This window comes from Filobasidium floriforme, assembly GCF_021052385.1.
Source record: "Filobasidium floriforme strain CBS 6241 chromosome Unknown HD553scaffold_26, whole genome shotgun sequence".
Lineage (NCBI taxonomy): Eukaryota > Fungi > Basidiomycota > Tremellomycetes > Filobasidiales > Filobasidiaceae > Filobasidium > Filobasidium floriforme.
Window position 1 is genome coordinate 130600 of NW_025763647.1, and position 25131 is coordinate 155730.

At 54.5% G+C, this 25131-nt stretch overlaps 8 protein-coding genes across 8 annotated transcripts; 5 read left to right on the forward strand and 3 right to left on the reverse strand.

Moving 5' to 3' along the window:
• The first annotated feature begins 42 nt into the window (after positions 1-42).
• On the forward strand, positions 43-2390 carry HD553DRAFT_289350 (capsular associated protein). The gene is made up of 4 exons (XM_046178318.1): positions 43-183; positions 263-1220; positions 1291-2173; positions 2247-2390. Exons 2-4 carry the CDS (start codon positions 301-303, stop codon positions 2256-2258), a joined length of 1815 nt encoding a protein of 604 aa, XP_046033129.1. The 5' UTR covers positions 43-183; positions 263-300; the 3' UTR covers positions 2259-2390.
• A 359-nt stretch (positions 2391-2749) lies between these two features.
• Positions 2750-5277, forward strand: HD553DRAFT_289354 (putative mitochondrion protein). Its single transcript, XM_046178319.1, has 9 exons — positions 2750-3037; positions 3097-3116; positions 3175-3572; positions 3640-3733; positions 3798-3807; positions 3874-4603; positions 4673-4714; positions 4799-4958; positions 5037-5277. The coding sequence occupies exons 1-9, from the start codon at positions 2811-2813 to the stop codon at positions 5153-5155; spliced, it is 1800 nt and encodes a 599-aa protein (XP_046033130.1). The 5' UTR covers positions 2750-2810; the 3' UTR covers positions 5156-5277.
• Positions 5278-6084: 807 nt separating this feature from the next.
• HD553DRAFT_345788 (cytoplasm protein) lies at positions 6085-7450 on the forward strand (the record flags this gene model as incomplete). The annotated part of the gene is made up of 4 exons (XM_046183136.1): positions 6085-6354; positions 6427-7061; positions 7142-7305; positions 7392-7450. 4 exons carry the CDS (start codon positions 6085-6087, stop codon positions 7448-7450), a joined length of 1128 nt encoding a protein of 375 aa, XP_046033131.1.
• A 526-nt stretch (positions 7451-7976) lies between these two features.
• On the reverse strand, positions 7977-8719 carry HD553DRAFT_352781 (uncharacterized protein). Its single transcript, XM_046183719.1, has 2 exons — positions 8220-8719; positions 7977-8156 (listed from the first exon to the last, which is right to left on the reverse strand). Exon 1 carries the CDS (start codon positions 8486-8488, stop codon positions 8297-8299), a length of 192 nt encoding a protein of 63 aa, XP_046033132.1. The 5' UTR covers positions 8489-8719; the 3' UTR covers positions 7977-8156; positions 8220-8296.
• Positions 8720-11279: 2560 nt separating this feature from the next.
• HD553DRAFT_363442 (uncharacterized protein) lies at positions 11280-12797 on the forward strand (the record flags this gene model as incomplete). The annotated part of the gene is made up of 1 exon (XM_046184029.1): positions 11280-12797. One exon carries the CDS (start codon positions 11283-11285, stop codon positions 12795-12797), a length of 1515 nt encoding a protein of 504 aa, XP_046033133.1.
• A 26-nt stretch (positions 12798-12823) lies between these two features.
• HD553DRAFT_337405 (uncharacterized protein) lies at positions 12824-16740 on the reverse strand. The gene is made up of 7 exons (XM_046182285.1): positions 15938-16740; positions 15487-15816; positions 15330-15401; positions 13484-15245; positions 13194-13422; positions 13062-13122; positions 12824-12987 (listed from the first exon to the last, which is right to left on the reverse strand). Exons 1-7 carry the CDS (start codon positions 16637-16639, stop codon positions 12970-12972), a joined length of 3174 nt encoding a protein of 1057 aa, XP_046033134.1. The 5' UTR covers positions 16640-16740; the 3' UTR covers positions 12824-12969.
• Positions 16741-18301: 1561 nt separating this feature from the next.
• On the reverse strand, positions 18302-20289 carry HD553DRAFT_136983 (ras-induced vulval development antagonist-domain-containing protein). Its single transcript, XM_046176644.1, has 5 exons — positions 19798-20289; positions 19625-19699; positions 19006-19542; positions 18748-18929; positions 18302-18657 (listed from the first exon to the last, which is right to left on the reverse strand). The coding sequence occupies exons 1-5, from the start codon at positions 20232-20234 to the stop codon at positions 18503-18505; spliced, it is 1386 nt and encodes a 461-aa protein (XP_046033135.1). The 5' UTR covers positions 20235-20289; the 3' UTR covers positions 18302-18502.
• A 242-nt stretch (positions 20290-20531) lies between these two features.
• HD553DRAFT_318946 (uncharacterized protein) lies at positions 20532-25061 on the forward strand. The gene is made up of 12 exons (XM_046180948.1): positions 20532-21560; positions 21652-22485; positions 22562-22863; positions 22922-23193; positions 23251-23357; positions 23424-23774; positions 23839-23884; positions 23944-23953; positions 24021-24150; positions 24216-24257; positions 24323-24365; positions 24446-25061. The coding sequence occupies exons 1-12, from the start codon at positions 20612-20614 to the stop codon at positions 24972-24974; spliced, it is 3615 nt and encodes a 1204-aa protein (XP_046033136.1). The 5' UTR covers positions 20532-20611; the 3' UTR covers positions 24975-25061.
• The last annotated feature ends 70 nt before the right edge of the window (positions 25062-25131 follow it).

The window sequence follows — 25131 nt, forward strand, 5'->3', positions numbered from 1 at the left end:
AGTGATATCCCAATTTAAGGAGATGTATGTCAACCACGTAACCACATCGAGCTCTATCATACTGTTCCTGCCAAACCGTCGCACCAGCTGATAGCGTCTGGAACGACTGGGCTTTTGGTTATCAGCTACGAGATCCAGTGCAGGCGGTTTCCGACTCTGAGCGTGTTTTAAGGCCCTAGTGTGGTGAGCTCGACGTGTGGGAATCGACGTGGTAGACAAACTCCTGAGCTTTTCTGGCCGTTGGCTCGCTGCTACTTCCCAGGTAAACAGCTTCGCCATTCAACCTTCATCTCTCTCAAAATGGCAATCGTCATCACTCCCGGTCAACAACGGTTAGGGGTTCGAGTGGCCCTCGGAGTGCTCCTCATCATCGTCTTTCGCTCGATTCTCTTCCCCTCGAATACGCAACCCAAGGAGATCCAGTCACATGGTGTGCTCGAACGAGTGCTCTTGACCGACAAGTACCTCGACGTACACAAGTACCCTTTCTTGCAACATCGTACCGGTCGAGATGAACGCCCAGACCTGTTCGACAAGGAGGTCAACGACGGGGTGATGGATTTCTGGACCAGGTTCCAGAAGCCCTTCATCACCGGTAGCGAGACTGCCCATCTCGACCAACAGGTTGTCCGAGGAGCCATCGAGGACCTGTTAATGTTCAACGGTTGGGTAGCGGGAGCTTGTCCCACGCTGAAACGACCGTTTGGCCAAAATTCGATGGATGAGCATTTCGAAGATCTCGCAAACCAGGGACACTTGTACTATATCGGGATCGTCGTCCACTCTGCCGATCATTTCCTGGTCGACCAGCTCGCCGTCATCGTACAACTCGCTCGACGACTAGGGACGCGCAACATCTTTGTCTCGGTCTTGGACTCGGCCTCGACGGATTCCACCGCGACCCTTTCGGATCTCTGCGAGGCGGTCATGATCACCCTGGGTATTGCCTTCAGGATCAAGCGTGTCCCACCCATGACACACGAACCCTCAGCCGCCTACTATCCTCTCGAAGAAGCTCAGGCGAGGAACTATGCCCTGGAGCCCTTGCACGAGCTCTGGCAAAAGAGGAGCGTCAAGTTCCACAAGGTCATCTGGTTGAAGGGGTTCACTTGCCCCAACGATGTGCTCGAGAGTCTGCGAGTCAGCGAGGTCAACAATGCCGCCATGGTCTGTGGTATGGATTGGGCCGAGCATAACGGGTTCTTCATCTTCTCTGACCGGTACGTAGCCAAACTGCTTGATTGACATACTGGAGCTTTAACCTTGACCCGAATCGAATCGCGTCGACAGATGGAGAACTAGGGATATCGAAGGAAACTTGTTCCGTCAGGCCAAGTCCAACTCGAAACCCGAGGCTGGACCTCCCCGAGACAAGACCGGTACCGAACGATACGCCAACCATCTGCCCTTCCAGGTCTTTTGCTGCGAATCGGGTAGTCACGTCGTCGACCCTGAACAGTCCTACTACCGGGGCATCGACTACCGGGCTTCCGAGATGGCTCAGAACTTGTCTAGCACCGAGTTGCCGCCCGATTGGGACCCCGAGTACCAGTGCATGGACTCGACTCAGATGTGGTTCTGCCGAGATCTCTGGACCGACGCCGCCAAGGACGGTCTCAAGGGCGGCAAGGGCGGTTTGAGCGGCAAGGTACCTATCGGACACAATCGAAAGGCCGGGCACAAGCGAGACGAGGTTCCACCTGCCGCAGCTGCCGAGCCCAACGCTGCCGAACTGAAGGCTCATGAGCGCGATGAAAAGGCCGAGAAGCAGGCTGTCGAGTTTGCCAAACGTCAGGCCATCAAGGATGACAAGGAACAGGATTCTGGGACGGACAATGACGCCATGGCAGAGAGCGACGAGAACGCGGCTCCTCCCCCCATGCCGGCGCAGGACCAGCTCCCAGCTTCCGCCTACTTGATTCCCAACGCGGCCTTTACCCCAGCGAGGATCCTCGTCAACCCGCGATGCATCACCACGTACGGAGGTGTCTCACATACCCAATTGGCGCTCGACCTGTTCGGCACCAAGGGACACGAGGACAACGGCGGAAAGTACGCCTTGGAGGACTGGATGGGTCCTCCTGACAGTTTCGTCTGTCAAGAGATGAGGACGACGGGAGGCCGGACAGCGCCCAAGAGTCAGAGACGTGTAGGGTGGTTGTTGCAGAACGAGGTGAGTCGACGAGTGGCCGACATGGGTTCCTGATAGGATTTGTTGCTGAACTGCCTCTCTACTTGGGGTACAGGTCGGAATTTAGATGGACTCTTATGAAGGGGAAGACAGGGGTTGGTGTGACCAGGCACATCGATCGGGATCAGACACCTTTGTACATATAGAGAAGCAGACCATGTTGATTGCATCGGTACGAGGTCTCATTGTAGCCGCAGAGGCCATTGAGCTGAGCCTCATTTTTTCAAGGTCTGTTGGCAGGGCTTGCGCTCCCAAGATCATCCCGTAAGTGTTGGTGTTGATGGTCAAGCTGAGGTTGAGGAACAAACGTTCACCATGGTAGTCGGCTGGTGCTCAGCGAGCTAGCTTGGTTCTTGGTGACCTTGTTCTCCTTGCTGCCTCCTCCGCTGGTCACATCTCGAGGATGACGACTTGGGCGATGCCGGCAAGGGAGGAGGGGAGGCGACTTGCACGCGGATCGGCCGATCGATCGCGCGAGCGAGCGACCTCGGGGGTGTCCCTGATCACAAAAGTCGCCATCCAACTTCTGCGTTGACAATCTGCGACCCGTTCGTATTTCAAGATTATTTACCTGTAATTTAACAACAACAGTATCAAACTCCCGTCTTGATATCCGGGCATGTTTCGGAGCACAGGCGTATCGCCATTGCGACTCGCTCGGCGGAGATGGCAGTCTAACACGGCAAACGTCGAGACGCAAGCTGTCAGACGAACGAAACCTTCGAGGTTGTACAGGACGGGGCGGTTCGTCTTGGTCACGGGAGGTGTCGGAGTAGCTGCATGGCAAGCGGATGAGAGATTGAATGCTGCGGCGATCACTAGGAGTGCTCGGGCATTGGCTATGGGGTGAGCTGCAGACTGTTTGCTTCGCTCTTGAAGACGTTGAACTGATCCGTATATTGCAGCTTGATTTGCACGCTTGACTGTGAGTACTATTTGAGCATATACAACGAGATCTCAAGAGCTCACTGTTCGAATCCCAGATAAATGGAATTTCAACCCAGAAAACGCCGCCGATATCGAGCACATGCACGAACGGGTCGCACGGCGATTCCATCAGACGATCGTCACCAACCAAGGTCTCTGGATCAAGGCTGGCCAGGCTCTCGGTCTTCAAGCCGCTCTTCTCCCTAAACCTTATCGGACAGCCTTTTCCGACATCTTTGACGACGCCCCGACGGTACCTTATGCGGAGATCGAGAATGTCATCAAGCAGGATATGAATGGAAAGAAGCCCGAGGAGATCTTTTCCACGTTCGAACATGTCGCGGTCAATTCGGCTAGTATCGCTCAAGTACACAAGGCGACTGTAAAGAGGGCCGAGATTGGGAAAGATGGAAAACCGACGGGAAAGACCTGGATGGAGGATGTGGCAGTCAAGGTCAGTGCGGGATGTCCAGCCGGGAATAACATTGCCCATTAAACACAGCCTGCTGTACTTTCGTTAGATCCAAAAACCTGCCATTCGGAAACAGGTCGAGTGGGATCTCTGGTGTTACCGATTCTTGAGCGGTCTCGCGGAGAAGCTATTCGATATGCCTAGTAAGCCTGCATGGAGGACCTCGTGTGCTAGAGTCCGAGGCTGATCAGGCTTACCTTCCTTCAGTGGCTTTCGTGTGAGACCTTGATATAGTGAATGCACCGCCCCGCATGCGATGAGCTGACCCAATGGCGATACACAGAGCCGACTACGTATCGGAGCAGATGCGATTGGAAACGAATTTTTTGCACGAGGCTCATAATGCCCAGAAATGCGCCGCGTTTTTGGCCGACACCCCGGAACTCCGGGACAAGGTGTACGTGCCCAAAGTCTATCCCGAGGTAGCTGGGACCGAACGGGTCATGGTCATGGAATACGTCAAGGGGTGCAAGATCACCGACAAGGAAAAGATCGAGGCCATGGGGTTCACGCCCAAGGAAGTCATGGACACGATGATCGCCACGATGAGCGCGATGACGTTCAAGTGGGGATTCGTGCACTGTGATCCTCATCCGGGTAACATCCTGGTCAGGCCGCACCCATCGGATCCGAAGAAACCTCAGGTGGTCTTGCTCGATCACGGGCTGTACCAGGACTTGCCCGACAAGTTTCGACGGGAATACACTTCGTTGTGGAAGAGCCTGTTTACCGTCGACACTGCCGAGATTCAACGGATAGCGGGCGAATGGGGGATCAACTTGGACGTCAACCTGTTCGCTTCCGCCATCACCCTCCGACCGTTCCAAGTGGAGAAGAAGGACGACTCGTCGTTGGAAGCCGCCAAGGACGCCAATGTCAAGCCAAAGACGGATTACGAGCTCCAGGTCGAGCTCAAGGAGAGGATCAGGAACATGTTGGAGAACGAGCAGAAGATCCCGAGGGAGTTGATATTTGTCGGCAGGGCTCAGCGGATCACGCAGTCGCTGAATCAGGTGGGTCAGGGTTGACTGAAAGTAACGTTGATGCGATTCTGACAACCTCTTTTCGTGGTCATTGTGTAGATTGTCGGTTCTCCGTCGCCAAGACTGAACATTTCAGCACACGTGAGCCCTTGTTCAATCCTACTGCCTTTCTTTCTTCCGAGCTGACCCAGACACGATTCGCTTTTCACCCCTCGCTCTCTATAGTGGGCTCGAAAGGGATGGAGAGAGAACCTTTCGCCGGGCGAGAGGACGCTCTGGGCTCGGGGTCCTAAAGGATGGTTACAAGACCGATCTGATAGCGTCATCTATGGGTTCGCCCTGTTGGCCCTGGATCTGAGCTTTTGGTCCAGCAGGGTCAGGCAATGTGAGTTGTCGTTCAAGTAGAAGAGAGATCGACTGAGACTCGAGACCTAATACATGTTACGTGGTTGCGATATTACAGGGTGGTATCGAGGTTCGGAAAAGGGCAAGCAGGGGTGGGAGGACGACCTGAACAAGAAGTTTGCGGGAATCGCAGAATCTTATGGGATCGCTTGGGACGAGGACCCGTTTTTGGGATAGAGGAGAAGTTGAAATGTGCGGGACGTTCATATGTGACTGATAGATAGAAGGCGACCTTGACCTTCGACTGTAGCGTATATCACTCTTCCCGATGGCAATAGATAATAAATGATTGATAGGAGAGTTAGAAGCGCGACGCCCTTCCTGCTCTCTCCCTTGGAATTCTGAAACTTACCGGATCGGGTAAGCGCGCGAGAGTGAGTGCACTGGAGCACCGGGGAATGTTCATTCATGCTGAACGTTGAACTACATCGGCCTGACAGCTACCCTGACCTACCTACCTCTTAAGGTCTCCTGTCAAACAAACACAGACTCGACTAAACAGACATCCCACACACTCCCCCTCCCCGCCTCTCCTCGACACTTTTTCCATTCCTCCCCCCCAACCCGCCCATCCCGAATCCCCCGTCTACCTACCGCTTTCACCAAACTCGCAAACCCCCAAAGCCAAATCTTCAAATCCGTAGCGCCTCTCCTGTCGAACTCTTCATAGGAACCCTACCCTTGCACCCGAAAGCTCAAAGCATAAGACAAGAAGAAGAAGAAACAGGAAACACGTCAGGAAACATGTCTGCTACTGAAACTAACGGTGAGTACACGCTACCTATATGAACGTGATATGGCCGCGTCATGCTATGAGGCGGCTTGAATGAAGTCCTTCAAGCGAGCTGCGTTTTCCGGCTCAGCTTGTCAAAGGAGGTCTTGTTCTGCCGCTGTGTTAGCGGGGAAGGCTCGCGAGGATTCGGGTATATGAGCGTGGTGTCAGTACTGAGGCTGACCTTGATGTATTTGTTCTTCTTCCACATTTTGTGACACGCAACCTGAATCATCCTGCTACCCTCCCCACTCTCCTCCTATCCTCGCCTGTTCAATCCTCCCGACCTTCGATCGTCCGTCTCGACACCCTTCCACCTTTCCCAGACCAAAAAATGCCCGTCCCCACCTCTCCCGAGCAGGGCGACAACGTCGACCAGACCCCCGCCGACCTCTCCGAGTTCCCCGGCGAGGACGGTCAAGGAGCCATCTCCATCCGCGCCCTGATCAGTACCAAGGAGGCCGGAATCATCATCGGTCAACAGGGAAAGACCGTCGCGGGGATCAGGAACGAGAACGAGGTCAAGGCTGGGGTCAGCAAGGTCGTACAGGGCGTACAGGACCGAGTTTTGAGCATCACTGGGCAGGTCGAGAATGTCTCCAAGGTGGGTCTCGCAACTGTTTAATGTCGTTCAAGCACCGTTTTGCTCACGTCTATACTCGCCGAAAACCGTCAGGCCTTTGCTCAAGTCGCCAAGACCCTCTTGGAAACCCCTCTCGCCGACCCCGAACACCTTCCCAGCAACGCCTTCACCTCGATGCGATTGCTCATCTCGCACAACCTCATGGGATCCATCATCGGTAAATCCGGAGCGACCATCAAACAGATCCAAGACGCTTCCGGCGCCAGGATGGTCGCCTCTAAAGAGATGCTTCCCCAATCCACCGAACGGGTCGTCGAGATCCAGGGGAACGTCGAGGCTATCAAACAGGCCGTTCATCAGATCGGAGAGTGCCTCTTGAGGGACTGGGACAGGGCTCAGGGGACTATCTATTACCAACCCGGTGCGGCTGGTGATCAGGGTGTCCTCGCCGGAGGTCTCGGTGCGGCCACCGTCACCGGACCTACCGGTGGGATCAGGAGGGCTAGTGCTACCCCGGCCTTTGGCGGCAATGGAGAGAGGAGGATGAGCAGGGCCGCTCCTCAGCTCGGTGGAGACAGGAGGAGGTCGGAAGGTGGGAACGGAAGTGGACAGGGCTTGCCTCCGGCTTCTCTGCCTGCTGCCGGGCAAGGATCGTTCGGAGGTGAAGTCGACCCCAACTTGAGGACGCAGAGCATCTCGATTCCGAGCGACATGGTCGGCTGTATCATGTGAGTCTACAACGCTTTCTACGCGGCTCGTTCAGAGTTTCGACGTTGATCACTGACGCAATCGCGATGCTTGTTCATAGCGGACGTGCCGGATCCAAGATCACCGAGATCCGACGACTTTCCGGGTCCAAGATTTCGATCGCCAAGACTCCCCACGACGACAGCGGTGAGAGGATGTTCACCATCGTCGGACCTCCCGAGGCCAACGAAAAGGCCTTGTTTTTGCTCTACAACCAGCTCGAGAGTGAGTCTATGAGCTCTAGGTCGAAAGCCGTTTTGCAAGAAGAGGCGGGTTATTGATACTTGATATCGGTTTCGTTCTACGCACAGGCGAGAAGCAGAGGCGGGTCGGTGCTACCCTCGGCGAGCCGATCCAGGAAGAAATCTAAGCGGACGCGATACGATCCTCGTGGAAACCTTGGTTTCAGCCTCTCTATGCGACTCCCGAAACGCCTCCCTTCTCTGGTCCCTCGTTCTCTCAATCTCACTCTCTCACTCTCTTTCCTCGAAAACCGCCTCAAATAAAAACACCATTCCCTTCCCATTATTCTTCAACCTCGGATCTAACGACCACCCCGCTCTCCCTGGACCGTATTTCACCCTTCTGCGCCTTTCCGTATCATCCCTCGCGAAACGACAAGACTGCCACCACCAAAGATGATGTTCGGGTTTCGCTCTACTCCTTTTTCTCTCCGCACGGATTCGACGATTATGATGATGCGTCGGAGAGCGTCGGAAGATGGAACGATACTTATGGTCTGGATGGGCAGGGGTGAGAATGGTCGGGGGGTTCGAATAGGTCGGATCACTTTCTGCTGTCTGTGGCGTCATGTCCTCATAGTTTTCTGTTCCTTGTCTTGAAATGGTATATAAGAAAGAAATGAATCGAAATGGCAATGAAAACTCGTTTAGGGCATAAAGTGACGCAGGACTGTGCGCATGGGTAGTACATGATATCGTAAGGCTCTGTGTAACGCCTCGGCTACTGTATCTCGTATTCGGTCATTGTGTAACGTCAGGGTCAAATGGCCTCAGGACCCTGGGTAACGTCCCGGCCATGCCCGTCCATAATAATCCATTCTATCTTATCCAGTTCTGTGCGAGGACGTGGGTGATCTGAGCATATTACTGATGAAGCGAATTTGTGCTGAAACTCACCGGTTTCTGGGTTTCTTTTCAGCTCCATCTCGCCCTCTCGCTTGCAGCGTATCGAAGAATCGCTTTGTGTGCCCTTCTCATCTCCTTGCGCTGTGCGGGCGACATATCCTCGCTATCAACGCTATCCTCGCTGCTGTCGCTATCATCGCTGCCGTCGCTATCATCGCTGCCGTCGCTATCATCGCTGCCGTCGCTATCATCGCTGCCGTCGCTATCATCGCTGCCGTCGCTGTCATCGCTGTCGTCACTGAGCTGGCTAGTCGTGACATTTGCAGTACCTAGAGAATCACTGTCTCTAGGATCCTTCGAGGCAGTGATGGTGATCCTTGTCTTCTCGGTCGTGTTGCGTTTAATGTACTCGATTACGGAATTGGCGTGGGCGCGCGTCCTGACGTCCGTAATGATGAGGTCGAGATTGAGCTCCTCGAGGTTGATCGGAGCAGTGCAAATTCTTGTAACGTGGGCCACAAGAGAGGGCCATCGGGTATATCCGTCCGCGACTATGCGACAAGAAGGTAGGACTACCCTCCTGCATCGCCGTAGGTGGTGGAGCCATTCAAGTTCCGCACCCTGGACTTCGACGTCGGTCAAATTATGCTCGCCTGCCATATAGTCTAGCAGTAAAACGGAGTCCGGACGGGTGGTGCATAGTTTGGCCTGGATCCTTTCGAGTTGAGGACACTCGTCCATGATCAGGCCTAAAACACTAGCTTTAACCTCCTCTCCTAGGACGGACAAGCTTCGCAGATCCTTTAGGCTTCGTTTTCTGCTTCGGGAGAGCACGAGCACAGCAGGGTCGCCATTGTAGATGACCAATTTGTGCAGCACTGAGACCGTAAGACCTCCAATTTTGATCGACGGTTTGTTCCAATCCAATAAAGAACGGTCTTTGATGACGGTTCTTAATCTGATCGATCGCCCGCTTGTCTCGTCTCTCGAGATTTCCGTCATTTCGACGTGCACATCATCGGACCCGCTAGTACAGAAGCTCTGGCTCCGACACCGCTCGATGGCTATCTCCTCGAGATTTGGCATAAGCTTCCAACCCGTAAGATCATAAAGAACCGGATAATTGGTCTGCCAGCCCATTAGAGCGTGTTGAGGATAATCGTCCAAGTCCAGTAGTCCCCGGTCGTAAATCGTACATGGCGATGATGCAATCAAAGTGTGAACGGATTCCAGATTTCGTTGTTCGCGATGCTGTTCAAGCGCAGGTCAGTATCAAGTACCTGCTTAGGGATCCTCGAGACTCAAGGCTCACCGGCTTGTTTCGCCATTCCTTCACTTGGTCATGAGTCACTTTCCTCCGCAGATATCGCAACGACGAGTCATGGCCACCCTTCGAACTCAGAGAGAACTGATTCAGCGCGTCGATGTCATCACTCTTGTGAATGGCTTCGGCGATCAGGGATCGGATCAGGTCGTTGTGGTAGACGCTGCTGGCTGCCGAGTCTGGCGGGACATAAAGTCCACCGGTGTCGGTCATGATACGAAATCGAGAACTTCGCAAGCGTTTCGAAAATGGATAGGTATCTCGTCGATGAACTGGCGACGTCAAGATTGCTTTCGTGTATACTTGCATATGATCGTTTTTGGACGTTGAAAGAGTTGATGATCAGTGTGTCGAATGGAGATGGCACGTCCCCGTCGACCCATCATCATCACGAAAGCCAGCGGATGCAAACTCGACACGACTTGAAACCACGGGCATACACTCATGCCCGGTCGTAACACAGCAAAAGTGGCGTCACTGTTTTAGCGAAGACACCTTGTCGCTTGTCGCCATGTTCCTAGCGCCCTCAACCGATCAAAGGCATTCCGAGAGGATCGCCATGTCCGTGCGCCCTCCTTTGTCGCTTTGTCGCGTATTCTCGGTCAAACGGATCCGCCCCGGTTTTGTCTCGCGATGTTTTGTTTGTTCTTGGGTCGTCGTCGCGCTCGCGCTTGTGACTCGCGAAAAAAGAAGGTTTTGAAGAGCCAGGTGGATCTTCGGGAGGTTTGGAACGATTGAGATTCTGACACGGGGTCAAACGACGTCTCGGTTGATGATGACGACGACCGAAATCGTCGAGAGGCCCCGGCGGAGCAAATTCCGGGCTCGAGCAGAGCCTTCGAGGCCGGCCGGGTGCCGGTGTTGTCCTCTTGGCCGATGAAACGCTTCCAGATTTGGAGCGACCGGTTCCGAGAACTCGATGTACAAGCCACGCACAGACACCTCGCACGTCGACGGTACGACAGTCGATCTGTAATTCTGACTTCTGATACCCATGGCACACGTGCTTTACATGCTGGCCTCTCCCTCCGTATATGTTCCGTTTTAAGTCGATCGAACGCGAAGCCACGCATCGAAAAAAGAGAGCAGCAGGCACGCCGATACCGATACCGAAACCGATACCCATAACACCCTTCCTTTGACTTTGAGTGTTCCAGATCTCGGCCAAGGGAGTGTCGACTATGCCCGGAAATTGACTCTCTCGATACCCAAGCGATCAAGCGATCCTTCTCGTCGGACATGGGGGAGTTCTCGAGGATCACGACGCCTCTTCTTCCTTTGATGTCACGCCTGCTTCCCCAAAAAAGTAGTGAAGGAGAGATCTCACCTCACAGCAATTCAGCAAGTGGAGGTGCGCGTTCGTCAGATTTCAAAACTTTATATAAGTAGCCAAGTAGACTCACTCACCGGGGCTCGACGATTCCCTTCGACGTCAATTGAAATCGCTTTGAAGACCGCTCGAACCGTCCGCATCCATCGATCCGCCTTTAGACTTACAGACTTCGAGCGATCTTCTCTTCGGTGAGTAGTACTTCTCATTCAAATCTCGGTTACGCTACAATCTAGGCCTCTTCTGTTCACGTCAGCAAATTCACGAGAGCAAGCCCTTCCTTTGTAATACCAAGCAATCTTGGAATTGGTGCCCTGATCGACCAAAGTCATAGGCGACGCCGGTTGTAAGTGTCACGCATGTCTGGACGCCGATCAGCGATCACCGACGAGTCTATACTGGGAGGCCAACAGCTAACCTACTTTTGCCCTTGCTAGGTCCATTCAAAAACTCCCTGCCCATGATCTCGCCTCCACACCTGAACGCCGCCTTTCAGGCTCAAAATCCCCAGTCGAACATTCATTCCGCCTACCTATCACTACCGTCTCTGTATTCCTCAACGAACTCGCAACCGGCTGCCCCTGTACGAACATGCCTCACAGACACCACCGAGCTAATCCTTCAGGAGAACGAAAAGTTGCGGAAACAGGTCGCCCTCCTCGAGCAGCTCGCCAAGCGGGAGTCGGTATCCCCCACATCGTCGCCGGGAAGTGGATCGGGCACGACTCGGAGACGTATCTCGAAGCTCCCCTTGATTCGTCTTCCACCTCGGACGGAAACTGTTGCTGGCACTAGCGATGAACAGAACAGTTTGGCGGCATCCGATTCGAGCATGATGGGACAGCAGCAGCTGCGTCCATCGCCTTCCGAGATGGTCGAAACTTACTTAGGTTTTGGTCGACCACCTATCAAAGGCGTTGCATCATCGGAAGAGTTGACCATCGACTTCACCTCGGCGACGGGACCGACCATACGGAGGACACAGAGCGCAAGCTTTCCTGTGACATCCGGCCCAAATGCGCCTGCTGCCATGTCCGTCGACTTGCCCTCGATCAGCGAAACCGTCTCGCAGATCGGACTCGCAGGACCGCATACCGGCCCTCCACTCGACCTCTCAATACGTCTCCCTCACACACCCGAACCCCCACCATTCGACATTCCTCGGGGCAAATCGCTGCCTACGTCTGACCACGAGGCTGCTTTCGATCCGGACATCAAAGGCGAGACCGTTGTTTTGCAACAAGGGTTGGACGGGATGCAAGGTGTTCAGACCGCTCCCTACCCAGAGTCATTGCCATATGGCACGACGACGAGGGCTACTGCCTGTCAACCGCTGGAGCAGTGTCAAGCCATGGAACCGTATCCGCAAGCCCCGGAGCAGGCGCCGATACAGGACTCTTCATCCGCGCTAGAACAGCAGGAAACTGAACCTCTGAGAGAGTTATTCACCCTGACTCCTCTTGACCGGACCAGCGTGAGGCTGCAAGAACCTTACATGCGAAGCAAACAGTACCCCCTGAAACGCGTCGACATGGGGCCAATCCACCGGGCCGCCGCTATTACCCAAACTCGGATCCGACTACCCAGCCTCGTGGCATACTCGATGCCGCACGGACATGCTAAATCCACCAAACCGAGCCGTTCCCCTGAGCCTTACCCTCGATACGACAGCTACTTGCCCTTGACATTGCCACCTGTTCAGGCTCGACGTCGCGAGGGCGCCACCACGTTTACTGCCCCGCAGACTTTTAGTCAGGTTGGGTCGACCGGCAAGGGGCAAGCGCCTCGAGGGTATCAACGAGCGGCTAGTCGGCGCTCCATGCAGGTGGTACGGGAGAACGACACCGAGTCCGAGCAGAGCGTTTCGGATCACTCGATTGAGCCGAGCGTGCAGCACGAGAGTCGGTATCTGAAGGCACTATCGCAACGTCGTGCTGGTCGTACCGGACAACGTGGACCGCGCGGAACAAGGTGATACCTCGACTCGCAACCAGAAAACACCCAAATCGAGGACTTCATGCTCTTGTGATCATCGAGACGGAAGCCACGATCCTGCCTATGCCTATGTATAGTATACTACAACCTGTGTGTTGCCTTGTCATGTCCTCTCATGACCTCTCATAATCGCGGATCGCGCTGTTGTTGATCTATTTCGTCTTCTCGTACTGTTTGTATAATTTACGGCGCAGGTCAGCTGAATGATCGGTCAAGCGCGATTTGGAGAAAAAAAATGACTTACGAAACACATATACGCCTTTGCCTTGAGAACTTCATCGAGACTCGCCAGCCTGACCGAAGTGCTACGAATGACGCCCGCAAGAAGGGTTAGTTGAGCACATAACATTGGCAGACGAGAAACGGCGGGACATACTCCGAACAGTAACACCACACCCGGTTGTCTACGGGGTGTGGGGCGGTAGATGTGCCGTCCATGGGGTCGGCAACGGCAGCGGCGGCCATGTCGGGCTCGCAATGCGTATCCTGCGCATCGGAAGAGGTAGCGGAACCTGCCCTGGTCTTGATGATGACGCCCGGGTCTACCAACACGTAGCAGACATAGTGACCGCTAATGGCAGTCAGACCAAGATGCACGACGACGGCTGCAAGGTGAACAAGGTCAGTACAGGCCTAGTCATGGTGGATGTTTGTTGGTGAACTTACCATATAGCCTGTACCGCATGGGAACGAGTTCAGGACCAGTGTCACCAGGAGGATGGTCCTGGTACTTGGCCCGTCCCACTCCATCAGGCCCGATGACGACCTTGTAATCCTGTCGCTCCGGAGCGAGGAATGGGCTCAGGTCGATCCTCTCGGGGAACGAGACAAAGTCGTCAATCTTTTTCAGCGCGGCAAAGCTTCCCGAGTACATGTTGGCTGCGGATTGCTTGCTCGACTGCTGGAACCGCTTAAAGTGGAAGACGAGGACGGGAGGTGCCCGTGCGATCATGTATCGCTTGAACGCCCGCTGGAGCACAAAGTGCTGAGACTTTCGTCGTTGAGGCGGAGGTGGTCGGACCACACTCAATCGTCCGACAGGTCCCTCGTCGCTGCTCTCCTCAGATGACGTCTGGTATCCCGACGTCCCTGATCCAGACCTGCCCGAGTTGCTCGACGCAACGGTGAGTCTGTCAGTCTCGACGCTCCCGGTTGTGCTGGGCCTAGGCGAGCGATTGGCCGTGAGCGACGAATTGGGCACGACGTTTTCTTGCGTCGGAGTAACACGCCCCATGGGTTCATCGTCGGTCGTTACGGCAATCTCGGGGACGACCATCCGAGGCTCTGCAAAGGCCACCGAATGCCCCTTGGCCGGCTGAGCGGCCTGCTGATCCTCGCTATCGCTGCTGCTTGACGAGGTCCCGCCTGCAGGCGGAACGTTGGCCAGTTTCGCCAACTTGCGTCTCCGTCCACCCCGACCGGTCTTGTATCGCCAACACTTGTGACACGCAAACGCATTATCACCCTCCAACACTTCGACCGCTGTAAAGTTTTTCATGCTGTCCATGAGATCCGTCTCGAGCCCGTCGATCGCGGGCAGAGATACCCCTGCAGGACCTTCTGCCAGGCCATTCCCCTCACCCGCCGAATGTCCACCAGTCGCGCCCAGACCCTGCTGCACCTGCATCTGAGCCATCCCACTTCTCAACCGCTCCAAAGGGTCGTCCATCGCCCTAGGCGGCAGATTGGGTCCGTTCAACAACCTCCGGATGTAAGCCGCCTGTTCCGGTCTAGGCTTGGGTGGCTTGGTCGCATCCTCCTCTTCAATGCTCTCTGCCACCAACGAGCTATCGAGCGTAAGCCCGACCTGGGAATTCCGTCGGGAGCTGGTCGGGGTCGTCTCGTTGCTCCTAAACCCGGAAAACGGGTATATACTCGAGATTCCCTTCTGCTGCCCGCTCGGAGCTTGAATCGGAGTTTGGCCCCCAGATCCACCGCCTGTCGTCGCGCCAAATGAAGGCCGATGAGGCGGTTCTCCAAATCCAGCCCCTCCGACATCGGCAGAATCAATGCTGCTTGTCGTACTGGGTCTCGATCCTCGCCTCTTGCCAGTCCACGAACTCAACGACGTTCGTTTCTTCAACGGCTTGGACGTCGAATCCATCGAATCCCGTTTCAGCTTGTTCCCAAAGAACCCCGCGCTGACGCTCGGCGCCTCTGACCCGCTCGTCATCGAGACCGCGGTCGTACTCGTCACGCTCTCCTTTCTCCCACCGCCAACGTGAGGATTAGCAGCTCCTGGGAACCTGTACCCAAACCCTTCCTCGTCAGCCGTGGTCGAATCATGATGCTCCCCGGCAGATAAGGCCTCGTGCACCCCTTCGAGGTAGACGCTAGGCCCGTTAGCCGCGCCCGACGAGGGAGCCGAAGGGGGCGGACCGGACGTTTTATGCGATCCGAGCTTGAATACGGCCTTGATCCGGTCGCGCTACATGTCGTCAACATCGATGTCAGTCTCGTAGAAGGGGGGAATGTACAGACTCCACACATCAAGGCGACCGAACCGACTCACCTTTCTGACTTTGGGCTGTTGTTTCCCGATACTGAGACTAATGTCCATGAACCCCTCGTACGTATGCGAGACCTACAAAAATGACCCAGCGCGATCTTGATCAGCCTCTCCGTCCCCGACAAGAGTTCTTCTATGCAAACCACACGTCATGACTCACGCTTTTGCACCCCTGGCAGATGACCACGCTAACCAGACTACCGCCAAAGAGGGCATCTGCAAAGGGGATCATCCGATCCTTCACCAACACCCCATCGACCTTTTCCTCCCCCTCGGCGGTGTGCGTCAACAACCCGGCTCCCACGCCCGAGCTCGAACCTGAATGGTGAGAGTTGCGTTGTCGGGTCCGTTTCGATTGACCGTGACCTGGACGGAGATGTCCCGAAGCGGTGGGAGAAGGAGGCTGGAGGACCTTGATCAGGTCTTTTTCCTCCATTGACATCGAGTCTAGGAGGTGACGCAGGAGCTCGTGGGCATCTTGTTGGCGGTACTATTATATCACATCATCGAGATATATGTCGTTATGTTAGCAAACATGGCCTGACCAGACTCGACAAGAGGACATGCAAAAGATACGAAATGATGAGGTAGGTGACGAAAAGCAGACTCACATCCTCGTACTGATCGTACTTTTTCCCCAGCTCTCTCAACAACGCCTTCAGACTGACGCTCTTCTCCTTTTCCGCTGAACCTCCTGCACCTGCACCCGACCCATCCTCGCTGGCCTTGATCGCAGCCACTTTCTCGGCCTCTTTCAGTCCTTCATCTTTGGCCTTCCAAGCTTTCCCTAGACATTTCTCGAAAGCCAGAGTGACTGGGAGGAGTTTGGCGTGTTCAGGCTCGAGAGCGGCATCCAGGAGGGAAGGGATGGAGTGTGGGTAAAGGGGGTAGCCATCTGAGCCTGTTGCTATGGAGGTGTATGATTTGGCTGGGTGGTCAAGAGCTTGAACTTCGGGTGGCAAGTGAGGTGTAGTATGGTTCGTATCGTTTGCAGTAGCGGACGAAGCTTCTGCTGATGGAGCTGCCGAGGGAGCTACCGCAGCATTCGCCGAGGACGACGTGTAAGGAAAGATGACTGGTCCCACGAGATCTATCAAGCTCGTCGTCGCTGCCAGAGCCTGGAACGTCGAGTTGAAGAAACAAGTATTCCCCTCGTTATACAGTCCTGCTGGTTTAGCACCAGGTCCGTTGGAGAGGATGGGGTGTTTGGCAGCTAAGAGTTCGGCTTGAACTTGAAGCAGGCGTTGTTGGTGCGCTTCAGTCCGACGGTTGGTCTGCAGGTGAGCCGGGAAGGAGGCTCCAGGGGCTGCCATCGTGTTTAAAGAGAGAGACTGAGAGGCCGTGCAGGAGATTCGATTGATCGACCTCGAGTGACACAGGTGGGTGATCTCAATAATCAAGGAGTCGAGAGTTGTGGATTGGCCGTGATTACGAGCTGGTTGTTGGTGTGAGCGAGTGAGTTTGTCCGAAGATGCTTCCACACAACTTGGTACTCTCTGGTACCTCCCTCCCATCAGCACGTTGCACCGCGGATCCTCGCTCTTCACGCCCCGGGCGCCGGACTATCTTCGGTCCGAGGCACAGTCAGATGTGAAACGCTTGATCACAAAGCGATGAAACGGGATGATCAATCAGCAATCAGCTCGCAGCGCGATCAGACTTCATCATCGCGATCTTGATCCGATCAAACGCCCTCATCTCATAATATCCAACTATGCTCAAACAAACCTCGTAAATGCGCAGATCCCCCAAATTGGCTGTGGTCAGAGGGCTGACTAAGCTGGCAAGGCGCAAGCTCGTCCCGTCGCCTGAGAATGTTGGTATACGAGGTCGCAGATCATCGATCGTGAGCGACGATGAGCCAACCCGTGTCAGAATACCCGAAAAGGACAAGCCAACGAAAGAGGGACCAGCTTGACATCGTATTCTGACGCTTTGCAAGCTGATCTGATCACGACTACTGCACCAGCTCTTCGACCAAGTCGACAGCAGCGAAGATAGTAACGAGAGTGGTGGTAGACGAAAGAACCGAATAGAAGACATGTCGGTGCAGACAAAGTTTTATTGCATATATTGGGTACTACTCTTTCCAACAACGAGTGGACGGAGGATATTGAGAACAGCAGGACAACGCCGCCGCCTGGCGGGCAACACCGATCTACGATAGAGACAGGCCCAAATCGAGACAGACGGCCCTCATTCCGTGCAGCACTCGAGTCAACTAAATGGCCACTTCAAGGAGCTTGATACAGGTTCATTGTCAAGTGTGCTCAGCCATAAGTCTAATCCGATACAAGATATCCGAACTTTCCCGTAGATATGTGTTTCATATAAGTGAAAGAGACAGAAAGGAACTATTGACGGTATCATGTATCATGAACAGGAGGATACCAGTCTCAAGACACATGTATAACCCCCCTGGCTTCAAGGAGCGATCTAGTTGTGAGCCTCTGATTGACACAGATATCTGTTACAATCATCTGATACCAGCCTTACAACAGCAGCAACAGCGCTCATGGACTTTGACGAGCAAGTCAAGCAGCTCGTGAAGATTGTCGAGCAGAAGCGCAGGGAAAAATGGAAAAGGCGGGAACCATCCGGCAACTTTCAGATCAAGGCTGAGCAGGACACCAACACAATCGACAAAAGTCGAGAGCAACGTCAAGCGACTTGAGTCGCAATGCCGTAGCACGGTTACAGCATCGTAGAGCCTGCTTCGTAGCATGTTTCCCTGCGTCGCCTTGTGATGTCTTAGTCTCTTTCTGTAGATCCTTCTTCCCTTGAAATCCACATAGGGTTGTTAATCCTCCTTCTAGTCAGTCTTTTGCTTGCTCTGATCCTGTTTGGATTTGATCTTGCCGTTAAGTAGCAGCTTCTCCAGTTGTTGTTGCAATTGCGGCAGGTCCTTCTCGGCTTTCTGCGGGGCATTTTCTACATGGAAAGGGCGCTTGGGCTTTGGCATGGCGATTGATTGTGTTGGCTATGTATTGTGGTAGTATGACCGATCGTACACGTCGAATCGGGTTGGCGCGGCATCGGTCAGAATTTGTAAATCGTTGTGAGAGAATACATGGCTGACATCGAAAAGCGATCATAACCGTACGATAGCTCGGAGATCGCTCGCATACAAGAAGGCGAAAACAAGCTTCCGTTTTTGTACAACGCTGGCGATGTCTCTATCCCTTTCTCACCCCGCCAGCAGCGCTTTGAGCCAACTTTTCTTCCATCAGGCTCTTGAGGTTTTCCCTGACCAGCGCCTCGTACTTGTTCTTCTCCTCGGCCTGCAACTTGAGGATTCCACGCTTCTCTTCCGCCGTGATAATTTGGTTTTCTACGAGATGTAAGCAAGTCCACACGGACCAAGTGAATGAGCAACTGCGAACCGAGATACTCAATTCCGCTGCATCGCGACCCGACTTACCCTTTCGCATTCGCACAGCGTTCATTCTTCGGTGTCGACTTCCACTCATGACATACCCACTCGCTTCGAAGTTCTCGATCTGTTCGCTGGACAAGCCGATCTCTCCTCGTCGTGGGATACGTTGACCGGATTCGACGAATTGCGACATGGCCGCTCCTTCTCCTGGTCGCAGGTGGGCGTATCTGTCGGAGTAGTCGGAATGTTAGCGACACGGCATGGGAGGGGGAGAGGGGGGATGGGCGAGGGCGATATACTCACGCTTTGCTGTCGTGCTTCCTGGCAGGCGCATGACCATCCTCGACAACCAACTGCGGGCCGACCTCTTCATCATCACTGTCCATCTCGGCGGCCTTGCCTTTCCCCTTGGAGCTACCTGTCACCACGGCTGTAGTCGTAGTCGTAGTGCTGGCCGCACGAGTCGAAGAACCGGGTTCGACTCGGACAGGCTCGGCGACCTCCCACTCGTCCTCGTCTTCTTCCTGACCACGTACTTTGAGCGATTTGCTCCTCGATCGATCCCTCCCACTCGCACCGTCTCTATCCCTCGTCCGCTCCCTTTCCCTCTCACGGGACCGACTATCACCCCTGTCCCGATCCCTCTTTTCCCTCCGACTTCTCCTCCGTCTCTCTTCTTCCTCGCTATCCTCGCTCTCGCTGGAAGACGAAGAAGACGACACGCTTCGACGGCGAGAACGACGGGAAGACTTGTGCTTGGACGAAGAAGACTTTTTGTGCCGTTTGCTGCGATGCTTGGAGGAAGACGATTTCTTTTCTTTCGCTCGGAGTTCTTCGGCTCTGCGTAACGTAATCGTAGAAGAGATGTGATCAGCAAACGAATCAGTCGCATTCAAGATCTGATTGGGGGTGGAGAGCTCACTCTTCTTCCTCGATAGACCGTTTAGGTGAACGGGGCCAGACGGTCACGGTAGATTCGTCTCTCTGCCGACGACGGCTGTGGCAGGAGGTGGAGGGAAACAAAGCGAGCGACGCACAGGGTACCGATATAATGTCAGAACCTAGCGATTGATACACGGGGCGAAAGGCACTCACGCTTCCATCTCTTGTTGACTCAGCGGACCGCCGAAACCGGCCCGACTCTGAAACTGGGGAGGGGGTCCACCACTGCCACCATATCCACCTCCACCATTTCTGGCTGGTGGACCTTGTTGATCAAAGTATCGACCCCCGCCTGATCCCCCGCCGTAGCCACCACCCCCGCCTCCTGCATACCCTCCTCGTCCCCCATCATACCCCCCATCCCGTCGTTGATGTGGGGGTACATCCCGAGGCAAGTCTCCCCTCTGGTTCCCATATCCATATCCACCGCCCGGTGCGGGAGGAAGAGTCGGCGGGAAAGGCGGTCGGTCGTTAGGATAGGGTTGATAGGAAGGCGACGGTCTTCGTTCAGACCGGGATGGGCCGTTGCTGTTGCCGTTCGAGTTCGAGTTCGGGATGAATCCCATGCGGGAAGGATGAATCTGAGCCATCTTGTTGTATAAGAAAGAGTATGCACTTGTTGGTGTGAATACGTCGATGTCGAGCATCAAGCATCAAGAACACCAAGATTGCATGAATTGGGCGAGGGTGGTGATTGCTTGGGCATGCATGAGGATGCGCTTTCGATTGGCACACCCACCTATTCCGTCATTTTCACGTAATTATGGCGTAATGGATGCCGTCAGCACACCGCGTTTGTTGTGTTTGTGCACCATACATCCTCATCATCAATCACGATGGATGCCTGCGGCCTGCGATAATCATGCTGACCATGCTGCATGCTGACCATACGCCAACATCGCTCGATGTCTAGAACATAGGCCAGGGAGGTTGGGAGCATTATCGACTCTTTCCTGTCCCCGTTACGATGGACGCCAGCCAGATCCGTGCCCAGATTCGGAACACGCTCAATGAGACATGGCTCGACTTTTACCGTCGCATTCCTCATCAACCGCGATCCGTCCGGTACCCCGAGTACGTGGAGATCTCGTCCAGGGAAGGCTTTCGCACGCAGTCGAATGAGAGGTATAAAGGTATGGCAGAGAAGAGGAAATGTATTCAGGAGCACAGAGCGAAGAAGGCCAGGGAGGCCAAGGAGAAGGAAAGGACGGACGCGGTCGCACGAGCTCGCGAAGATGAACAAGACGAGGACGTCACGATGGACGAGGATCAGGATGTCGAGATGCAAGACGTGGGGGCGACTGAAACCATCAAGCCCGTCTCGGCTCATGAAGGTAGTTGCCCCTTCTGGATCGATCCCGAAGTACCGCCATCAGACCTCATCATCGGAGGAACTGTTGTGAACCCTTCAATCTCCGGCCCCACTGCCAGCGGATCCACTCAGGTCCCAATCGACTCGAAGCCTTTCGCACCCTCGTTCATGAACAAAACAGTATTCTTGGTAGACCCCAAGAGCGCGAGCAGATTTCTTGGCAGTCGCCGACAAGTCAAGGTCTTTCATCGTCCCGGATTCATGGAACCCATCTCTCATGGAAAATACCTTTCCCGTACCGCCTTCTCTCCGGCTACCAGCACCGGGTCCGGGAACACCCGCGCCGAAACCAGGTTGAGCTCCACTTCGAACAAGCTTACCGCCCGTAGGCTTCCTGTCGACCTAAACCTGTACGGTCCCCCCTGCCACCCGGCCAGACAGTACAAGTTTTGTAACCCCATCTCGTCGACCATGTGGGTCTCCGAACAAGTGGTTTTACCGTTCTTACCTACATTCGAGGATGGGACGATATGGAACATTGAGGGTCTGCAAAACCTGTACGACAGAAGGTATGCTTGGAACGACGAAGATCGGGATCCAGACAGTAAGTATCTCTTCTGATCGGGCCGGTGGCTCATGTACGTGGCTTGTAATGTGTTCTCATCTTTTCCGTTCTCGTGTCCGCCTTCTCGCAGTCGATGTCATCCTCGTTGAAGTTCTCGCCAGGCTCAAAAGCTGGCGCGAACAGAACCCAGCTCTAGCGAAGTTCGTCTCGCTTCCCCAGATCCAGGCGACGGGGATCTTGCCTCAAACGGTCGATCAGATAGAAGAATGGCGGGCGTTCAGGGACCTGTTTCCGTTCCCACTTGCGATCGAGGAGATGGGATCAGTTGAAAATGGAATGTCGCCACCGCTGCAACAGCAGCAACAGATTCAACAGCAAGGGCAGCAGGAACAGCACCAGGCAGGTCTGGGAGGGGGGATTACGCCGGCGACGACAGCATCGGATCCGGAAGTCAGGGAGGTTGACAACATGGTCGCTCGGAGTGCAACCCCGATGACGCCAACCACTGCTGCGGTATCGGGTTCCGGTGTGCCAGGCCTGGCGACTCTGATGGCCGCGTCGACGACAAAACGGATCGAAGCGGGTCCGAGCCGGTTGAGCGCGGAGCCGAGTCGCTTCAATCTGTCGTTGAGAACGAGCACGTCTGCGACCGGTTTGCCGGGCAGCTTGTCCCGTCGACAAGACTCTGCCGCGCTCTCTTCCCATACGAGCAAAAGAGTCAAAGCTACGACTGCCGGGTTTTCGACACGTAGAGACCGACGACGACCGCGGCCAACTTGGACGGATGTTCAAGTCAGGGAACTAAAAGCAGTGTTCATCGAATCCCGTCGATGCCCGGAAGTGACGGATGAAACGTTGGCGGAAGAAAGGGACAAGGAAGAAGAAATGTTCTCGACCATGAGGAACCAGCAAGAGCTCCTCTGTCCCAACGGGTCTTGTCGGATGTACGCGTGTCCGTTTCATCGTGAGTCCTGCCGAGTCGCGCTGTAGGTCCAACAGATACGGAAGGCGGACGTTGATAACCTGCGACGTACTCACAGTCGGGGATGCAGCCATCGAGGTCATCCCTTATCTTGATGTATCGACTGTGCCCCCTCACGCAAAGACGTTGCTTCACTCCGAAGATCTCGAGCGGAAGTGCTCGAACGAGTGCTACTTTGCGCTGCGCGGGGCCGACGACAACGTGTGTACGGAGATGAGAGAGGCCGATAAGCATTTATTGCGAACCTTTTTAAGCGGGCTGCCCCCCGACGGTGGGGGTGAAGGACTATACGTCTGCGATCTGGTCGATCTGTTTGCTATGTCCCAGGGACCCAAGGGCAGTGGGTGGTCGTGCTTACAAGTAGGTCGTTGCTGCCCTTACAATCCGTTCAAGGCTGACCTTCTGAGTCCGTCTTTAGCTCGGCCTCCATGTCAAGCGCCTGTTCGACGCGTTCAATACTACTGCTGTAATTTCGGCTTCGAACGCGGTCGAGCCTGTCATCGTTCCTGCGGCTAACATCAAGGCCAAGGACACGTTGCCCGACAAGATGCTGCCCAAGAGGGCGAGCCAAATCCAGAAGCAGATCAGACAATTGACGGGGGATGCTTCAGGGAGATCGAGAAGCAACACGCCCGCATCGGCCAACGAACCGGTTCCTATATTCGAACAGGAACACTACAACATGGTCCCGTGAGTCTTCAAGCGCTTCTTGTATGACACGATATTATCGCTGACGCACTATATCAGGAACGACTTGGCTCTCTGTTCGCATGAAGGCCCGTGCACCACAGACAACTGCGAGTGCTTTAGGAAGCACAATTATTGCACTCGAGAATGCAGGTGTCCTCCGACGTGTAAGTCACGGTAGCGATTCTGTTCATCCTGGCAACACACTGTTTTGACGCGCTCTTTTAATACAGGTCGCCGTCGCCACCCGGGTTGCAGGTGCGCTCCCTATCACGTGTCACCAGGCCTGCCCGAGAAGAGGATGACTTGCGGGACCGACAAATGTCCCTGCTTCAGGGCTGGTAGAGAGTGCGATCCCGAAAGCTGCGGTGACTGCGGTGCAAGGGAGGAAGTTGAAATGGCCACTCGACCAGAAGAGGAACGTGTGTCCGAGCAGAGCGAAGGTCAACGCTGGTTTCCTGGTAAATGTCGGAACGTCGGCCTGCGGTCTGGGGAATTCCAGCCAGTACGTGTCGATTATAGCAGTATCCATGGGTATGGTCTCTTTGCCAAAGTCGACATACCCAATAATACGCTTATCATCGGTCAGTACTCGCGAGCGAGTATCGGGGTTTCGCTTATGAGATAGCTTATCGATCATCGCCATAGAATACGTTGGGGAAATGGTGAACAACAACGAGTCATCCAAGCGAGAGTGAGTGCAAACCACCACGCTTCTTGAGATCAAGCTAAACGGACGGAACCGCTCTGCAGGAACTTATCTGTAAGATATGAGATTTGAGATCTCCCTTCGATATGGAATCTCACCGATGTGATGGTTCCGCGGCCAGTCTCCCCTTGGCGTGAATTATTTGTTCGGAATCAATAACATCATGGACGTCGACTCTTTCCGTCGAGGCAACGCATCCCGGTTCATCAACGAGCCAAATGACCCGAGAATGGCAAACTGCGGGCCGCGAAGTAAGTCGTTTGCGGCAGACTTGAGGGAGCATACTTACTCAGGTCGTCACATCAACAATTTTTAGTCAAGATCGTCCAAGGAAATCATCGAGTCGAGATTCGAGCGAGTAAGTCGGAAGGTGCTGGTCAAATCTCTCGCTCGGCAACACGTTGATATCGAAAGTCTCAACAGTCCGCGCTATTCGACTAGGCGAAGAACTCTTGATGAGTTACGGGTATGCAGCTCGCGCAATGCTGTAAATCTACCCTGATCGCTTTGCTGACGGGTTGCGCTCGTGCTCTCTGGTCGTAATAGCAAAAAGTTCCACAACAAGGAGCAGCAACTGCCCACTTCAACCTCAGCTCCAGCTCTGAAAGCTCCAGCACAATCGAAACGAGCTGGAAAGCAGAAAGAGGTGTCGACGCGGCCACCTGGCAAGAAGCCGATCGAAGCATCGAATTCGAAACGGAAGTTGCAGCGGAGCACTTCTGGGAGGAGTACCCCGTCCAGCGTCGTGCTGCCTGGGCAGGGCGAACCCGGACCTTCCTCCACAGCTGCGAGGAACGATACAGCGGCGGCAACGGCGTCGTCTTCGAGGGTAAAGCCGACTTCTCAAAACGCAACGCAGGGGTCCAGTGCCGTTCTCGGAGGGCCGCAATCGTCTCCCATGGATGATGTGCCTCTGCTGGACGATCCGACTTTTGTCGGAGAGATCGATCAAGACTTGAGTGACGACCCAGATTACGAAGCAGATTCGGCGGAATCCGATCACTCGATGTATACCGGGGAGACGGCGAGGAACAGAAAGAAAAGAAGGATCTTTCAACTGGCGAGCAGGAGGTAGAAGACGTCCGATGTATTCTTGAGAGACCAAGCGTGTAGTGTACGCTGTGTCCCCATGTCTGATATACTTCAGGGTGATCTCTTGAAACGCCTCGAAATCTCGGATTACGTAATTTTGGGAATTTGGATATTTTCGATTTCGAGTGATCAGCACTCTG

Excerpts from the sequence above, each read along its gene's own strand:
- HD553DRAFT_136983 (XM_046176644.1), bottom strand. The coding sequence starts at position 20,234 with ATGGCTCAGATTCATCCTTCCCGCATGGGATTCATCCCGAACTCGAAC. Across the intron at positions 19,543-19,624 it reads CGGTCTATCGAGGAAGAAGA|AGCCGAAGAACTCCGAGCGA; the intron begins GTGAGCTCTCCA and ends TACGTTACGCAG. Across the intron at positions 18,930-19,005 it reads AGGAAGCACGACAGCAAAGC|ATACGCCCACCTGCGACCAG; the intron begins GTGAGTATATCG and ends CTACTCCGACAG.
- HD553DRAFT_352781 (XM_046183719.1), bottom strand. The coding sequence starts at position 8,488 with ATGTCACGACTAGCCAGCTCAGTGACGACAGCGATGACAGCGACGGCA.
- HD553DRAFT_318946 (XM_046180948.1), top strand. The coding sequence starts at position 20,612 with ATGGACGCCAGCCAGATCCGTGCCCAGATTCGGAACACGCTCAATGAG. Across the intron at positions 22,486-22,561 it reads GTACGCGTGTCCGTTTCATC|TCGGGGATGCAGCCATCGAG; the intron begins GTGAGTCCTGCC and ends ACGTACTCACAG. Across the intron at positions 24,366-24,445 it reads GAACTCTTGATGAGTTACGG|CAAAAAGTTCCACAACAAGG; the intron begins GTATGCAGCTCG and ends TGGTCGTAATAG.
- HD553DRAFT_289354 (XM_046178319.1), top strand. The coding sequence starts at position 2,811 with ATGTTTCGGAGCACAGGCGTATCGCCATTGCGACTCGCTCGGCGGAGA. Across the intron at positions 4,604-4,672 it reads TCACGCAGTCGCTGAATCAG|ATTGTCGGTTCTCCGTCGCC; the intron begins GTGGGTCAGGGT and ends GTCATTGTGTAG. Across the intron at positions 4,715-4,798 it reads GACTGAACATTTCAGCACAC|TGGGCTCGAAAGGGATGGAG; the intron begins GTGAGCCCTTGT and ends CGCTCTCTATAG.
- HD553DRAFT_289350 (XM_046178318.1), top strand. The coding sequence starts at position 301 with ATGGCAATCGTCATCACTCCCGGTCAACAACGGTTAGGGGTTCGAGTG. Across the intron at positions 1,221-1,290 it reads TTCTTCATCTTCTCTGACCG|ATGGAGAACTAGGGATATCG; the intron begins GTACGTAGCCAA and ends TCGCGTCGACAG.
- HD553DRAFT_337405 (XM_046182285.1), bottom strand. The coding sequence starts at position 16,639 with ATGGCAGCCCCTGGAGCCTCCTTCCCGGCTCACCTGCAGACCAACCGT. Across the intron at positions 15,817-15,937 it reads AGTACGATCAGTACGAGGAT|TACCGCCAACAAGATGCCCA; the intron begins GTGAGTCTGCTT and ends GTGATATAATAG. Across the intron at positions 13,123-13,193 it reads GTGTGGTGTTACTGTTCGGA|CACTTCGGTCAGGCTGGCGA; the intron begins GTATGTCCCGCC and ends CGTCATTCGTAG.